Source organism: Alligator mississippiensis, chromosome 4 (genome assembly GCF_030867095.1).
Source record: "Alligator mississippiensis isolate rAllMis1 chromosome 4, rAllMis1, whole genome shotgun sequence".
NCBI lineage: Eukaryota > Metazoa > Chordata > Crocodylia > Alligatoridae > Alligator > Alligator mississippiensis.
In genome coordinates this window covers 65,963,864-65,982,124 of record NC_081827.1, presented here as the reverse complement: position 1 = coordinate 65,982,124, position 18,261 = coordinate 65,963,864, and the positions used below count along the sequence as shown (strand labels likewise).

At 41.5% G+C, this 18,261-nt stretch overlaps 1 protein-coding gene across 3 annotated transcripts in view; it reads right to left on the bottom strand.

Moving 5' to 3' along the window:
* SRGAP1 (SLIT-ROBO Rho GTPase activating protein 1) overlaps window positions 1-18,261 on the bottom strand; it is a 246,350-nt gene that overhangs the window by 64,014 nt on the left and 164,075 nt on the right. For all 3 annotated transcript variants that reach the window (XM_019493059.2, XM_019493050.2, XM_014595919.3), the window contains exons 5-6: window positions 5,712-5,894; window positions 5,098-5,226 (exon numbers count right to left, since the gene is read on the bottom strand). In XM_019493059.2, coding sequence (XP_019348604.1) covers window positions 5,098-5,226; window positions 5,712-5,894 — 312 coding nt within the window. The remainder of the gene's footprint in view (window positions 1-5,097; window positions 5,227-5,711; window positions 5,895-18,261) is intronic.

Genomic DNA, 18,261 nt, shown 5'->3' with positions numbered 1-18,261 from the left:
GATGTTAGTACAAACAGGCAGATTAACAGGGAGTGTACACTATACTGCAGCTTAGAGATCTACATTCTTAATTCAAAAACCAATACATGAAACAAAGGTTGCTTAATTTAACTGAAAAAACATGTCTTCGTCACTTTCCATACAATCTAAATCAAACGTACACTCTGTCTTGCATTTGAAGTAGATCTTCCTGTTCATCCAGTAGAGGAAATAATCTATTTGAGGGATAATTCCAATTCCCCTGCCTGAATAAAAATGGAATAGAAGCAATCATACATATAAAACAACAATTATCCTACCACTTCTTTTATAAAGGTTGGCTCTAACATTAAATTTTCAAAATGCTCCTCCAAAACATAGGTTTAAGGCCCAGGCTTCATTTTTATCTGGCTTTTATCATGAAGATTAATATGACTATTAACTATACAGAAGCAGGTTAAGTAAGAAGCACTGAGCTTTCTTAATGAAATAAGTGAGTTGAACAGTTCAGAATGAGTTCAGAGTTCAGCTGAGAGTTGCAATTTAAGATCTTCCATAAGAACTTGAGAAAATCAAGTTATACAAAAGTTCAGGTGCCAACTATATTGGAAAAAATGACCCCTAACCCCTTGTTCACTATGTTTCAAGGCTTCCAAAAGGAATTAGTTTGTAGAGCTTTTTAAATGCATGATTGAGATTATACTAAGCATATTTAAATACATCTTATAACATGAATCCATTAAGGTAGAAAAGCTAACATATAAGTTAACTCATAAAATTATCCTATTTGCATAAATGGATACTAAACTACTGTAATTACTTGAATACAAGATGAGGATCCCCTCCAATCAGCATGGGGAAAAAAGCCCTGCCTTGCATTCACATACAAAGAAACCTCATTAAATACATTGTCCATCATTAAACTACTGCCAAAAGCAGCATGTGCTCATTAATGGAAACCACCTATGAAGTTGATTAAATGCAGCCAACACTGAGCATAACTATAAAACACATGGCCCACATTGGGCAAATGGACTATATAGCAAATTATATATTGTATTTACTCAAATATAAGATGACTCCCAATAATTAGATTCTAAAATTTATAAATGTGTTATAATTTTCCAGGTTCAGAATCTAATTATTGGGTGAAGAAGTAATCATAAATCTGGAAGTCAGAAGTGTAATGTTCCATTAGTAAATTTACAGCATTAGGTTTTTCTGGTTCACCACTACATGTACTCAGTGAGAATCATGTTTCATATTTTGATTATATAATCCCCATACTTGCTTCCATTTACTAAAGGTATTTCCTTTGTCAAGTAGTAAACACTTAAACAAATCTGTTATCTTCTTTCCTACTTTATATTCTGATTACGATAGGAGTGTCTGAAAGATGCTTCATTTAAACTACCTCATAATTAGATGAAATGGGCTCTGAACCAATTTATGGTTACAATTTTTATAACTGAGACCTGTGAATAATGGTGCATACCTTTAGGGATTTAATGGTATCTTTTCCAATCAAGAACTGCCAAATTGTATAAAATTTAGGTTTCCTAAAAAAATAAATAAAAATCCAGTCTTTGCAGTGGCAGGACATTGATGGTGCCTTTGTCTGCTGTAGCAAGTTGGGGTGTTTTTCATGTTTTGGGACACTGTGTCTGGCAGTTGTGTGAGAGCGCTGTTTGTGAAGTTTTAGGAATAAGTTATACCAGGTATCAGACTTAATCTGTGGACCAGATCTGGCTTGCGGAGCTGTCACTTGAATTATGGAGCTGGTAGAGAGGTTGGACGCAAGCAAGAGTAGGGCTTGCCACCAGAATCGGGGGCACAGAGCCTGACAAGCATGTAAGTCAGCAATGGGGGCAAGTGACAGCTGCATTAACCTGGCCCAGAGGGCAGGGTGATTTTGATGCCCCTAGGTTAGACAAACTTTGGATGAGCAGGGTATTGGATTCACTGGCCTCCTGAAGCCCCTTCTAGCCCTCCTTTTTGGTGATTCTATGATTCAAACATTAACCTCAAGTGTTATCTAATGCAGTTATGTCTTCGTAAGTCTGTAGACTTTGTAAGTCTTATTTTTGCAGAGCACTTTGCAAAGCTCCAGGTCAGTAAAGTGATTTGTCTTGTCAGTTTTCAACCGGTGCTATCAAAAACTCCCTTGGCATCAGTGCAATTGACAAGAATCAGGCCTGTTTTCCCAGTCTGGAGCTGAGAACTTTGGCTGCCCATACATGTGCTCAAGAGTGGAGAGGGAATCATTTTAATTAAAGCAGTTCCCAGATTGCTGCTCCAATTAAAAAGCTGCAGCGCCACATGCATTAAGCCCCCATGGGTTTAAAAATGGCTGTGGAACACTTTAACTAAAGCTCATTAAATAAGCTTTAAAGTATCCCCACAGCCATTTTGAAACACAGGGGGCCTTAATACACAAGATACTGTGATGACGCTAAAGCAGTCTAATTAGAATACAGAGCAAACTTGATTAATTGAGTCTGCTCTGACATATTCCAATTAGAATGCATTGAAGCATGTCAATAGGCTGCCTTTCTGACCAAAGTGGAAATAGACACTTGAAGTATCTTCTAGGGAGGAGGGCTCAAAATCAGAAGCCAGAGGAGGGAGAGATTAACAATAGGACAAAAACTGAGAATATTCTTCTTCCTTGCAGCATCAGGAAAGGATCAAGGAGCTTTAGATTTCTCAGACATCTACGAACTAGAGGCTGCAAATGATGGAATCTCCAAGCAGGGTCAGCCAGGGACAGCAAGCACATAAGCTGGGACATCTTGACATGTGTGTGCTGCCTCTGTGTCTCATCTTGAGTCCTCTGGTTTAATTGTCTCACAATTTTGGTAATTTTTTCAGAGTAGGAGGAATCATGGTGAGTAAATGAAAGAGAAATAGTATAAGATAGAAAAGTCAAGAGGAATACAGGGATAAGAAAACAGAGCAATCAATAGATGTAAAAAATAGAAGAGAATGAGAAAGATGGAGGAGGAGAAGAGAGATAGTACGATACTGAAAATCCAGCAAGAAAAGATCCACCATGTTCTGTTGTAAGAAGGAAGGAAGGAAGAAAAAGCAGAATGAAACCAAGAAGGGAAAAGTTCTAACAAAAGCAAGTCTGATTGTATAAATTCCATTACAAAGATACATAAAGAAGAAAGCTGGTTCACCATGTTGTAATCAAATATACTACCACAAGACTGAACAGCTTAGTCTTTGAAGCTGAAGGAGAGTTTTTTATTTTGTCTACTAGGCGTCTCAAATTTTTCAAGCTTTACATTAGCAAGCTTCTCTTATGGAACAGGGATCAGCAACCTATGGCTCATGGGTCAGATCTGGGCTGTGGAACCTTTGGATCCGACTCATGGACATGGGGCGTTGGCAGTTTTCAGTGATGAGGGGCACCTTCTGTGAGTGCTCTACCTGTGCTGTCCTGGGGACAAACACTGACTGCAAGGGCTTTCCCTATGCCGGCAGAGACAAAGGTGGAGCTGCAGTAGGTTCCTAGCACCTGACTTCCCATCTGCTCAACTCTGACCCAGGATGGGTCATTCTGGTCCACAGGTGGAAAAGGTTGTCTACCTCTGCTCTTAAGCATCCAATACTTGCCACTGTCAGAGACGGGATACTATGCTAGATGGACCTTTGCTCTGACCCGCTGTAGCTGTTTTTATATACCTGTGTGGCCTCACTGCTTTCAGAGTTTTTCAGATGTGTAATTCATCAGTAACTAGTTCTGTTGCTGACATAATTGATTCATTTTACTCAATTTTGTTAGTTCTCAAATGCTGACAAGAGTAGGAAACAATAAAAACATTTAACACTAAAGTTAACAGAAATTATTCTAAATATATGAAAAGAACGGCTTTTCCAAGGAAAGTACAATTTTTATATGGTTGCTTTATAAAATAAAACAACGCTTTACAGTTTAATTTGTAGTATCCCATTATTATTCCAGAAACTGAAACTGTCTAAGCTTTTCTATGTTATGTACTGTTTGGCCCCTTCTACACATTATAGCTATTGCACAATTAACTGCACATCTAAACTGAGGCCAGCTACATGTGCAAGGTATCCATCTCACCATATGAAGCTCCAACCAGGTATAAAGTTAGACTTCTAAAACGTGTACTAACTTTATAGCTGGTTGCTCTCTACCTTTAATGTGCACATGTAGCAGCATCTCCCCTGTGGCTAGGAGCTACCAACCCCAGGGATGCACTGTGCCCAGGACGGGTTGGGAGTTCCACAGCCGAGCGGACTCATAGCCACAGCAGCGCCCAGTGGTTGCGGGACTCTGGGGCACAGCTGCAATCTTCCAGACCCAGGGGTATGTGGTGCACCCCACCAACTGGGAGATTGCAGCAGCTGTGATCTCCCAGCCAGGGAGGGCAGCTCCATTCACAGCCACAGCTGAGAGACTGCGGTAGCTGAGACGTGCCAGCCATGGGGGACTCCATGCACCCTGTAGCTGGGGGACTGCAGCTGCTATGAACTCCCAGCCATGGGGAACATGGTACAGACCCCACAGTTGGGAGACTGCAGCTGCTATGATCTCCCAACGATGAGAAATGTGGTGTGCCCCTGCCGCTGGGATCCACTTCAGCTGAAGGAGCTCCCAGTCACACGAGATTGCTTCTTGTTGGTGCAGGGGGAGCCCAGGATCAGGCTCCTCCCCCTGCACCAGCAATAAGACATGATGGGATCTAATGTGCAATCCCACAATCGTGCCTCCTGCCATGCATGTACGACAGGGTAGGAGGCGTGAGTGTGTGAATCGTGCATTAGAGCCTATTGCTTCTTTACCTGTCCACGTAGAAGGGTTCTTACCAACATGTTTTCTGCAGGCACCTAGGAGAAAATTTAGCTCGCTAATTTTTAAAGACACGTCTTCAGTTGCCTACAGACTTTTTTTTTGGTAAAATACAAAATTCAGAGGGAAATTTATTGATTACATTATAAAAAATTATTATGATCCACATATTATATGGTATGTGACTAGTATACTTCAACTATTGTATGTATTCTCTTTGAAGATGAAAGATGCAATGAAAATGCTCCTTATTATTCCTGAACAGAATAAATGGATAAACATCAAGTACTTACATCAATTAAATCTGAAAGATCATGAATATAATACTTGAAAACAGAAGCGTTGGTTGCTTCAAGGGTAAGTAGGTACTCATTTCGGGCTTTAATAGATTTCAGCTTGTTTTCAGAGTATTTTGCTTGACGCTAAGAAAAAGATTGAATGTTATGATGAGAAAGTTTGAATTACAGTACCTCAGTATTATCATGTAGTAAAACACAAAAAGTACTGATTGTTACTGTTGACAAGAAAGAACCTTTACTTTCTGCTGTGTACTTACCAAGAACACAAATTCAAAAACCTTTCTAGAAAAAAAGTAATTTTGTATTTAACTTCACATATGACCAAACCATGTAATAAGTGTACTTCAGGGAGAAAACATACTTTCTCCTTGAATTTCAAGTCTATTTGCAATTAAGTTTTTTTTTGTAAACTACTGCTAATTTATTACATATTTTTTATTTAATGTCATTTCATTATATGTTACATATTTTCCAAAATGGACACACCTGTTTAATGTTGTAGTATTGAACTGTATAAATCTAAGCTACAGTTTCAAGGGATCTTAGAACAAATCTGAGTTTACTTCAAGTGAAGCAGAATAACAAGCTTTTAAAGAAACACTATTTACTTTTTCTTTCATTTTTTCAATCTTCTTCACAGAACTCCGTCTCTGGTGTCTCTCCTCTAGTCGAATATGAAACACAGGGTCTCCTGACCTCCCAATCTGTTTTTCTTCTTGCTTCTCCGCCTCCTTCAGCTTGCTTTCCGCACTGATGCTCTCTGCATGATACATATGGTATGTTTTCATGACCTGTAGAAGGCACAGGAAAGGTAAGAGGCAATGGTAATCTAAAAACTAGACTTGGAAAAACTGCAGGGCCCCTGAGAGAAAGCAACATCTTAAAAACATTAAGTTCTTTTGCCAACAAGGTCTGAGGCTCATAGATTTTATTTTTCTTTTTTGCTGTGGAATTTCATCTCAAGAGTTAAGAGCAGACCTGTATGCCTTGCTCTCAAGAGGTATTTTCAATGAAGGATATATCCAATGTTAAAGGGGCCATTATTCTGTTTAAGTAAATATCTTTCTGTAGCACTTTGCATATTCAAAGCATTGTGAAACATCTTTTGAATAAAGGGAAGGGTGATGGAGCATTAGTCTGAATGTAAGCAGAATAATTAGCTTCTCCTTCTCTCTCATCTTCCCCTCAATGTATAGTTGATATACTGAAACATGCTGCTACATAATTTTACATCAAGCTATTAACCATCTCAGACAAAATTAAAATAGAATATAATCTTTTAGCAACTGGTTGTAAGAAACAATATGATGTCATACAGTATACAAATTGATGAAATTTGTATACAAATGTATATAAGTATACAAATTTAGATGAAAGAACAGAGCTGTATCATTAACTTCTAGAGCACCAAAAGCAACTCATACTTCATACGTATACTTTAACTATGCACAATAAATCAGGGCTATATTACGTTCAATTTTAAAAATGTTTACATCTTCACACGCATGTTAATGGCCCTTATCTTTGGTTACTGAAAAAGAAAGTTTGAAAAAAACCTAAATGACTGCTGTTAGAAGAAGAGGAAGAGGAAGGAAACAAAGCTAGCAGAGACCCTGATTCTGAAGAATATATTCATGATTTGCTGGAGAATTCTAGTCCTGAAATGAAGCAGTTGCTGACTATGCAACAGATAAGTCTGGCTAGGGTTAAAGCAATCTATCTAGAGATTTAAAGATCAGATGAGAGTTGGGAAAGGAGAGGTTACATAAACAAATGGTATGTGAACTTCCCCCACCCTTAATTCTCTATGCTTATCCCATTTATCTCTCCCCTCTTATGCAGCTCACAGAGGTTTCCACTTCTCTGGAATTATCTGTCTGTATAGGCCAAGAGGGGACACAGGACAGTCCTAACCATGCTTTCTTAAAAAGAAGAGCAAAACACAAAACCCACCAACAGTAAATAACATAAGCTTCAAAGCTAAACTTTTTGCAGCAGAAGTATAATTCCTATCCCATAATTGCTACAAACAGCCATCAGGTGGGGAAGGCCTTTTCTCAATGAGTGAAGGAGCTACCTTTCTATGCTCATGTGACTATCTGCTTTCAGGTTTCTATACTGGTTTCAGAGAACACTACATGTGTGAACCCTCAACACTGGTGGCCTCCTTTTTTCCTTTCCAGGATGACAAACCTGTCAGTCAGGCAGATGTCACTGTTGGGCCAATGCCATGCAGACCATTTACAGCTTCTGAGTCAGCCAGCCAGGAAATACATTGGCTGCTCCTGCCTCAGCAGGATGTTGTAGAATACAGTAAGAGGTATTCTTAGGGAGGTGCCTTGAAATACTCTCTTGGGATAGAAGCAGTTTCTGTTGCAGCATAATTGGGAGGCCTAAAGAGCTTCTATATGTTGGCACTGAGGAGGCCTCATAGATGGACAGAGGTAAATTAATCTTACCCCACAATGGAAATATGCCTTAATATTATGATTCTCAGAAACCAGCTGCATCCTATTCCAGGTGGCTATAGAATACAAGTATGAGAACACTCGTATTTAAAATTTTGGGCAACAAACAAAAAGCCTTTGGGGAATCCTTAATAGCATATGTAAAATGTTCAATAATTTAAGCTATTGGCAGAACTAAGATGTGAACTCTCTTGAAAAAAATAGCAAACTGTTCACTTCCCCCCTCCTTAGCTAAGGCAAAACCTTGCAGCATTTCAAAACTAGTTGTTTTTAGAGCATATTTACAAGCATATGATCGCAGTTGTTATGCCCTTCTGTGGAATGGTTATGTTTTAATATTTTGTCTTAACACTAATACCTAACGAAATGTGGAGTTTCCCATTGTTCTGTATACACACATAATAAAAGGGAATATCCATGTGTCCAAAAAGCACAAACTAAATAAGCAAGACAAAGGCCTGGAAGAGGAAACAGGGGCACAGCATATCCATGACAGAGCTGGAAATGGAACCCCAGTCTACAGATTTGGAGTTCATGTGTTTAACTGAAGATTATACTTTACTCCTTTCATTTTGATTTGTGCTAAAAGCATTTCTAATAGCAAGTAAGAACTTTACATCTTGGGATTCCTTATAGACAAAATGAAAAAAATTACGTGTGTCCTTTTATCAAGAATTGTATTTTGTAAAACGAATGCTAAAAATAACAGGAAATGACAATGTTCTAAAAAAGAGACATGAAAAGGAAAATTAAAAGTAGAGATTGTGCCCTTTCTTTTTTCTTCTTTATGATATACATTTACAGCGAAGGCGTAGAGCTTTGCTTTTAATGAAAAAGCGTTCCAGCCCCAGACAAAGAATCAGGATCTTTTGGCTCAAGGATCACCATCATACTCATGGCATAAAGTCATTCAGTTTTTCAGCGTCTCAGTTTTTTCTGCCCATGAAAAGGGCACAGTAAAAATTAACTATACCTAGCATGTTTTCAACTGTGGCTCTCTAAGTATTTAATCATGTGAGTGCTATTTTACAAACCAACTAAACAGATTTGAAGCAATTCCCCCCGTTGCCCTACCTACCTCCCCCCGTGAACCCCTATAGAGTAGAAGATGCGGCATAAGTCTCTCTCTCACTCTTGGCCAGTTTTTCATACATGAAGCCAAGGTGGTGCATTCAGCCAGCCCCATTATCTGCAGTAATGAAATACCAGACAACTTAAAACAAGCTCTTCCTGAGAATCCCAATAAGCCCAGTGATGGAGCTTTGCTTTGTCACAACCCAAAGTTGTGATTTGTTGTTTGTGTGTGCTTCGGCAATGCTAAATTATGTTCCCGTTAAAATTACAGTTTCCTTGCACGGTAGAGTTCTCTGCTGCGGGAGAGAACTCTGGTGCAACGGGGGATTTCCTGCCAATTTGCAGCTTCTTTGCATGGTGCATTTCTTTTGCATCTCGGAGTTGCACGGTGCAAAGGAGTTCCTGCCATTTGTATTTAGATTCGTGCCACATTATTGGCCGGTTCTAAATGTAGGCATACGTGGCGGCTAGCTATTGGCTTGCTAGCCGTACAAAAGGCTTGGGTAGCTTCCGCCCAAGCCAGAGAGAGAAGAAAACTGGAGAGATACAGAACTCGCCAGGAGGAGGAGACTTCGCGCTGTGTGAAGATCTCCAAGCGATGTGGACCCTTGCGGACCCAACGCGCCTCTCTTAAGCAGGCAACAGAGGTCTGATCAGCCTCTAGCCTCTCCCCGTCGTCGAGCGCAATCCTAGACGTATCCCTATCCTAGATGCCCAATTTTCGAACCCACGGAATCTTAACAGCTCCAGGGGACCTGGGAACTGAACAAAACCCATGGAGATTCAGCCACTCTGTGAGGAAAGAATTGCCGAATCCGCGGAGCCTAAACCACTCCGGGGCCAAAGAACCGAGTTTGTCAGAGTCCTCCAACGAGGATTTAAGCGGAGCTGCACCTGGAAAACTGTCCAGCCTACACCGCGACCATCTTGGGTGTAAGTAAATAATCTTTTCAATCAACCACTACGCCTCCATAACTAATTTTAGCTTGCGCGTACCATACCGCCCCGCGGTTTTCTCTGACCCCGTGTGCCCGGGCTGCTGGCCACAGTCCACGTGCGCAAAGACGGGCCCGGCTCGCCCCCGGCCCGCACATGCTTGTCTGTTTTTCCCCTGCCATTAACCCACAGCATGAACGACTGGTGCCTCCCACAGCGGTGGCTTCAGCCAATCTCAAGGGGGGCACGTGCTCCCCCATGGCACTCCTATGTGTTGCCTATCTCCCACAGCAAGGCTATAAAATCCACAGCATGCCAATATACACTAAATTAAAGCAACATTCTCAACTTTGTCCTCTCACACAGCACAACCTTGACTGTCTTCCAGGAAATTGGTAATCTTGCTTTGTTTTTGAAAAATTTATACCTGCTATTGTGACATGAACACCTCAGATTCTGAGAACCGAGAGAAGAACGTTTCTGTTTTAGCAGTATGCTAGTCCCCAAAGAGTTTGCAGTATTTGAATTGCATCGGTTTAGAAATTAGTGGAGTTAAAATTGTTGCAGACCTTGTGTGATACAATTACACAGATACGTATACATTGGTATAGCTGTGTCCACACTAGAATAGTATCTTGATATAACAATTCTGGTTTCTAAATGGCTCTAGTTAAATCAGGTATCCAGTTGTAGCCATACTGGTCTAGAGACAAAAGGAGTAAGAACTCATGGTAGAGGTGGTATCTTTTATTAGAGCAACTAGATTTTTGCAAAAAAAGGTCTTTAATTACAAGCTTTTGGGTACAAGAATGCTTCTTCAAGTGTAGGAAGATTGTAAAAGTTCTATTAGGTAGAAATGAAAGTTTATTTTCATAGGAGAGTTGAGGGTATGGTAAAATCTCCTGTTTGGAGCAGTTCATTTTATATGAGCCTAATCTGCATATATATTGAACTGCTCCAAACAGGAGATTTTACCATACCTTCAACTGTCCTATGAAATACAAGCTTTCATTTCTACCTGGGAGAACTTTTACAATCTTTTCTCCTATGCTTGAAGAAGGGTGCTTGTGCCCGAAAGCTTGCAATTAAAGAATTTTTTTGCAAAAATTGATTTGATCTAATAAAAGATATCACCTCTATCACGAGTTCTGATTCCTAGTCAAATCAGTGCACAAAGTGTGTATCAATCAGATCTTACTTTATACATTTGACTTATGCCTAGGTTGGTTTGTTGAAGGCACTTCTCTGTCTTATGCACTCAACAATGACATTGTTCTCATGCAATTCCCTAAGGTCAAAGAGACCATTTTCTTCAGACTCTGCCAGTGGGTGTTTTCCAGTAACAGCAGCAGCAAAACTAATAGGAGAGACAGCAGGCAGGAATGAACATATAATGAAAGGGAGTAGGTGAGTGGTGATGTCTTAATTTTTTTTACTTTCATACCACCCTTTTGCAACAATGGTTCTAACAGCATGCTTAATATTGAGAGGGACAAAAGCCTGCCTCCCTGTACATTGGCCACGTGTGTAAGGAGTTCTGACCCAGGTTCTCAATCTGTTATTCAAACCAGAAATATTCTGACCAAATGTACAATATCCCTCTCAATTACCTGGCAAATTGCTGAACTGACAGAACATGCTATCAGAGTATCTATCACTATAGTGACTTTAATTAGTCCCCAAAGTAGTTATTGATCAGCCATCAAGTGTTCATTGAAGAGAAAGAGCAAGGCCATAATTTTGCAGATGCTGGGCTGTCACCATGACAGATATGCTGTGATCCTGTTCCATATCTGACAAATGTTTTTAGATTCCAAAGTAGTCTCCTTAAAAATAATTAAATGAAACATTTTCCCTTGCTACTTTAGCAGGTTTTTTATGTTAGATATGATTTTTAAAACAAAGATTTCTGATGGACAATGTCAGAATAATAAAGGCTGGAAAAGATTTGATACCCGAAAGTGCAAGTCTTCTATATGTGAAATGACAAACTGCACACAGAGCTATAGACAGCCCTACCCCAAAGCGTATTTAATTCCATTCGTTTTCCATAGTCCCCACTCTTTCAATTTCCAGCATGGCACGATCTTCTGGCTTCAAAATTTTCACAAGTAACATATAGCTTCAGGTTTGGACAGTTGAGAAGGTGAAACAAAAGTAACCAAAGAATTCCTGCCCTTTGGTATACCCAGTAGTTGTAGCCTGTCCTTACTAGTAACTCCCTCTGCAAAATGATCTTATTTGGATGGAGAAGCACAAATGGAATCATTTCAAATCCAGGTTTTAAGACAGCTTGGTCTATCGCTCACTGAAGTTAACCCACTTAAATGTCAAAACTGGATAAAGGCAATCTGGAGCTCTACACACACTTTTACAGCTCCATGACCCCACTTCTGAGCTCACCGAGGTGCACAAGGCAAAGCAATTATTTCAGGCATGAACACTGGTGCCTCCTGAGACTGGGGGGGCACCATTTGTAGGCAGTAGCAGTGGTTGTGAGCAGGAACTGCCTGCAGACGCTGGCGGCAGTGTCGGCGGCAGGGGGTGGGGAGGGGTGACAAGCAGGGACTGCCCACAGGCAGTGGGGGAGGGGAGGGAGAGGGGGACGGAAAGGAGGGTGGTGAGCAGCAATCACCCGCAGAAGTCAGCGGTGGCCAATATCGGGGGGGCACATGCCCCCTTCTCCCCCCCACAACGTGTTGCCTATGGTTTCAGGCAGTTGGGATGGGTTACACTTAGGGATCACCAGACCTGGTATGTCCAGAATACATGGACCAAAGAGTCTTACTACTGGTGGATCTAGTTTGATTTGTAAGGAGCCTGGCTGAGAAGTGTGTACTTCCACACATGCTGGGCATGGAATTATTGGCAATATTTTGATTATGCGTGACAGAAAATTATGTATTCCAAGACATGTTGAAGGCTTAAATTAAAAATAAAAGTTCTAGCTTTTTTTGCTACCAGGTGAACTGTTATGCTGTAGCCTCATTTATCCAGCCCTATGAAAAATGGTCATAAGCCAAACTTGAACAGAAGCAAATGTGAAAAGCATATTGGCCTAGATCCTGTTTTACCACTAAGATGTGTAAGTCTTTGCTACCTTCAAAAATGTGATTCTCTTCTGCCCAGGTAGATGAATAGCTCTCTTACTTTCTGAATCACTACGTAAGAGTAGTACTGACCTCTATGTCAAGTGATGCACAGCAGGACGACAAGGAGGCATGCATCCTGCAATGAATAAGCATTGGATAAAAAAATGTTTGCAACGGGGGGGCCAAAACTCATGGCTCCTACCCTATGAAAGGGTTTATCTCACAAGGTTATAGTCACACTGCCTCTTGCTTGCTCTGTTGACTTCATGAGTCTTACACTCTTGGTTGTCTAATGGCTCAGCTTCAACAAGACTAAAGGATTTGTGTAGCCCCACCTCATCCATAGTTTAGTGGTTAGGATACCTTCCTAGTAACTGGTAGATGTGAGGTCAATTCTTCTCTCAGAAAGAGAAGGGCCTAGAACTTAAGTCTCCTACTTCCTGGGCAAGTTTCATCACCACTCAGCTACTGGGCAAGAAGTAGGTAGAACCTTCAAGTTCTCTTCTTCCACTGAGTTATATGCATGATCTTGGCTTCAGTGATTCAATCATTGAGAATCAGGGACTTATGTTTCCCAGATGGAACTGGATCATAACAGAGCTTTGGCAGAGACTAAGTGGCTGTTCTGACTTGCTTCTTAGTGTGCATAGTAAACCAAGTGTAGATACTGAACAATCTTTTAAGGACAAAATGTAGGTTCATAAAATGTATCTGGTAACCATTTTGTGGCTGCTGTGTGTGGTGGAATATGATTACAGTTAGTAACTCATGTTCCTAAAAATCTGCTTAAGAGCCACTTACACCTCTTAAAGCTAGAATGGCATCTAGGCCATTTTGCTTGCAAGCTAAGCGAAGCGAAGACGCATATTAAAAAAAATATCAATGCTTTAGGTCTTAGTAAGGGCCTTTCAAAAGCAAAAATACGTTTATGACCCCAAATTAACTGTTATAGAACACATTTTATTGCCCTTTTTAGCATGGTTAAGAACATAAGAGATGCCATACTGGGTCAGACCAGACTGATGTCACACTGGCACAGACCACATGCTAGGAAGATTTATACAGGGCCTATCCCAGCCTCTTTGCTTACAGCTTCTGGTATTTAGAGGCCTAGGAAGTCCTAATTTCGAGGTTGCAGCCCTAACATCATGTTTAGTATTCACTGCTGGACATATTCTGCATGTATTTAATCCTGTTTTGAACCTGGTTAAACTGTCAGCCTCTACAACTTCTTGTGGCAATGAGTTCCACAAGTTAATTATGCACTGTACAAACAAGAACTTCCTTATTTTGTTTTAAACCTGCTACCTGATTTCATTATTTGTCCTGTTGGCCTAGTATTGAGAGAGAGTAAATAATACATCCCTATATTCTCCCTGCTATTCATTATTGTATAGGCCTCTACCATATTCCCCCAGTCTCCAAGTTGAAAAGTATTATTAGTACTTTTCAGCAACTCAGTGCTACTAAGTTACTATTTACTATTTAGTAACTCAGTAAAACTATTTAGTAACTCAGTGCTACTTATACAAGATGATTCCAAATGTTCTGGTACCTGCCTTTGCTTTGGATTAAACCAGCAAGGCCAAAAGGGAGTCACTGGTGTGTGGGCAGTTCAATGTCTCCATATACACTGCCCAGCTTCACTTTATTTTCAAACTAGGATTAAGTTCAGTGAAGTAATCTCTCAGTCAGCGTAACTCTATTGTCTTGTGAGACAGGTAGATGCCTACTACTGCTACTTACGACACCAACTGAGGGTGACTATGGCAAAAAAAAAAAAAAAAAAAAAAAAAAAAAAAAAAAAAAAATGGAGCAGATGAAATCCTAAGCAACAAATATTATTATGAAGGACATGCACATAAAAGCAAGATAACTGGAAAACAAAAATACAGAAAATACAAATCAGCAGAATGGTCTCTAGGTAGATTGTTTTCTAAAAGGCATCAACAGGCTTTTAATATTCCAGCGAATGCCTAGATTTTGAAGATATTTCATTTAATTTAGACTTACCTCATTTATGAGCTTTGGCATATTGAACTTTCACCAGAATCACTTTGTACTCTCGCTCAAAGGACTGAGTTTGGAGTTTCATTTTACTTTAACATATTCACATACTTAAAAATACCCTTGAGCAAAAGGAGTTATTTTTATGCTCTTGGAAAGTTTCTCAAAAGGAGGTGGCACATGTCTTGGAATCCTTAACGTGATTTCTTTTCCATTCTTCACCTTCTTCTTTATAGGCCACACAGCACTGTTTATTGACTTTAAGGAATTGCTCCAAAGGCCACTGGAATCGATGCAAATATTCCTACTGGGTGTGTCTACACAAGACGTTTACTGTGGGGTTGTCTAATTAGCTCTGCAGTAAACTTCTCTGCATCTACACGTGTGGCCCTATTAGGCTACAGCAAACTAATAAACTTTGCAGCAGGTTAGTACTTGTAAATACAAGTACTATCCTGCTGAGGAGTTTTTTAACATGTACAGCAATGCAGATGTAGATGCTAACCTAGCTGGCTGGGGTACGAAGGTGCTTCAGTGAGGAGGCTGCCTGCTGGTTAGTTCCGCACTGAAGCACTCTCATCTGTTAGCCAGCCCCTCCACAGCATATGTAAATACAGCACCTGCAAGCAGTACACTCTGGTGTGATATGTGCCAGAGTTTATTGCTGCATGTTAATATGTACATACAGATGTGCCCAATGACTATAACAGGCCCCCTGCTTTACCTCTGGCAAGTTAGGGTATTACGTCTTGTATTATGTCAGGGTTGACTGTAGTTTTGCTAAAAGATTAGACAATGATTTGCATAGGATGGTTTGGACAGGGATGACCAGGCCTTAGAAGGCCAGTAATGATTAGGCTAAAAAGAACTTACCTGGGAAGACATTCAAGACTCAATTTCTAGTAAAGAGTCATGAGATGATCTGTTACTTCTGGAACACTTTCTGATACAAAAGATTAAGACACGGCACAGCACTGTTGCCAGTGCTAATCTAGTACAAATCGCTTACTAATTTGGCAAGCTAGGTTAAGTCTAAATTTTCCAAGCTCTGCTTGTAAATTTTTCTGCAAAATTCAGTACTGATACCCATAAAAGAGCTGCCACCAACACACTATTTATCGAAATGTTTTGAATGTCCCTCAGCACTTTTGGATAAATGAGGCTGTATCCTAGCCTCTTGTATATTTCCTAGACCACCCTGGCTACAACACCACCCCAACCCTGATACAGAGCTTGGATAGTCTGAAAGTAGAAAGGGTCAGGCTTGCCTGAATGCCTGACACCATGTTAGGAGTGGATGGTAGAAATTTGTGTCATATAGCTATAAAATCTTTGTTCTTACCCTTAATCTCAAATTAAGGGTTGGATTTGTACCCCCCGCCCCGCCATATCCTCTGCTGCTACATGCGTCTGGGGTTTTTCAAGTCTTCCTCAGAGGCATTGGGTGTTGGCTACAGCCAAGGGTTGGGATTTTGATTGGCCTGTGCCAATGTTCCTCTGGGACTTAAACCCAGAGAGTCAGACTGATTGCCATATGTGGGGTCAGGAAGGAATTTTACTGCATGGTCAGATTAGTATAGAGTGGGGGTTTGACTTCCTCTTGTTAGGGACGCTGATCAGGCAGACCAGCCTGGGTCCAGTGATGTCAGGGGCTCTAGTCAGGCAGGCCAGCCTGAGCCAAATACCACAGCAGCCCCACCTGCAGCAAGCCCCAGCTAATGAACTCTGTCCCAGTTTAGGAACAGCAAGCATCCTGACTGGTTGATGAGAGCACCACCTATTCATTTAACCAGCTAGAGGCCTGGGTCTGCAGGTCTGTCAACAGTTCTGCTGTGGCAAACTTCCTGGTTCCTGACCCTGGTATTTAGCTTATTTCTGGATTACAGTTTCGGATTTCTCTGCAGTTCTGTTTCCTGGCTCCTGACCCTGCTTTGGCTTTGTTTGTGGACTCCCCCCTGTGGATTTCCTCCCAGATTGGTACTCAACATATGATCCCTGGATCCTGACCCTGGACTGTGTTATGGACTCTGCTTCTTGATCTCCCCCTGGCTTTTGTATATAATTCCTGCCCTCTGACCCAGCCCCAGGCCCTGCTTTCTCTTGGTGGCCTAACCAGTAGGCAAGACTGCATATTTCGCAGTCTCTTACACCTCTGTAGTGGGAGCATGGCCTTCTTCCTGGGATCTTTTGAATGTACATTAAAAACTTTACAGAAGCAGGATGTTGGCTGCCATGGTCCCCTGCTTTACTTGTGGCAGGTTAGGATGTTATGGCTTGTGTTCTTTCAGGATTGATGGTGTAATTTTTTCTAAGAGTTTAGATAATGGATTTGCACAGGATGATTTGGATAGGGATGATCTTGCCTCAGGCAAGGGGTTGGACTAGATTTCATAGACATTCGGGCTGCAAGGGACCCCAAAGGATCGAGTCCAGCCCCCTGCCCCAGGGGCAGGAAGTCAGCAGGGATCATAGGATCCCAGCAAGATAGACATCCGAATGTGTCTTGAAGGCATTCAAAGTGGGTGCTTGAACCACCTCCGGCACCAGTCTATTCCAAACCTTGGGGGCTCGGACAGTAAAGAAGTTCTTCCTTATGTCCAGTCTGAATCGGTCGCGGCGGAGTTTATGACCATTTGATCTTGTCATCCGTTGGGGCGCTCTGGTGAACAGATGTTCCCCCAGATCCTGGTGAACACCCCTGATAAACTTATAGGTGACCACCAGATCATCCCTGAGCCTGAGCTTTTCCAGGCTGAAGAGTCCCATGGCTCTCAGCCTCTCATCAAAAGGTCTGTTTTCCTGACCTCTGATCATGCGCGTGGCTCTCTGGACTCTCTCAAGCTTCTCCACATCCTTTTTGAATTGTGGAGCCCAAAACTGGATGCAGTACTTCAGCTGTGGCCTCACCAAGGCCGAGTACAATGGGAGAATGATGTCCCGGGATTTTCTTGAGAAGCATCTATGGATGCAAGCCAGCATTTCGTTCGCTTTATTAGCCACAGCATCACATTGAAGGCTCATGTTCATCTTGTGGTCAATCACGACCCCCAAGTCCCTTTCATCTGTAGTGCTAGCCAGCATAGCACTGCCGAGCCTATAAGCATGCTGTAGGTTTTTCCTCCCAAGGTGGAGAACCTTACATTTTTTGGTGTTAAACACCATCAGGTTTTCGTCCGCCCATTTCATGAGCCTGTCAAGATTTGCCTGAATCACCTTCCTGTCCTCAGGTGTGGATGTTTTACCCCAGAGTTTGGTGTCATTGGCGAACTTGGCCAGCCCACTGCTAACACCAACGTCTACAACATTGATAAAGATGTTAAAAAGCGTAGACCTTAGGACAGAGCCTTGAGGGACCCCCCTGGTCACAGCGCACCACAACGACTGACTTCCATCAACCACCACCCTCTGGGTCCTACTGCGGAGCCAATTCCCCAGCCAGTGGACCATGGTGATGTCGAGGCCGCAGTTAGCTAGTTTTGCCATGAGGTGATCATGGGATACTAGATCGAAGGCTTTTTAAAAGTCAAGATATATGACATCAATCTCTTCCCCCTTGTCCAGGTGATAGGTCACCTGGTCGT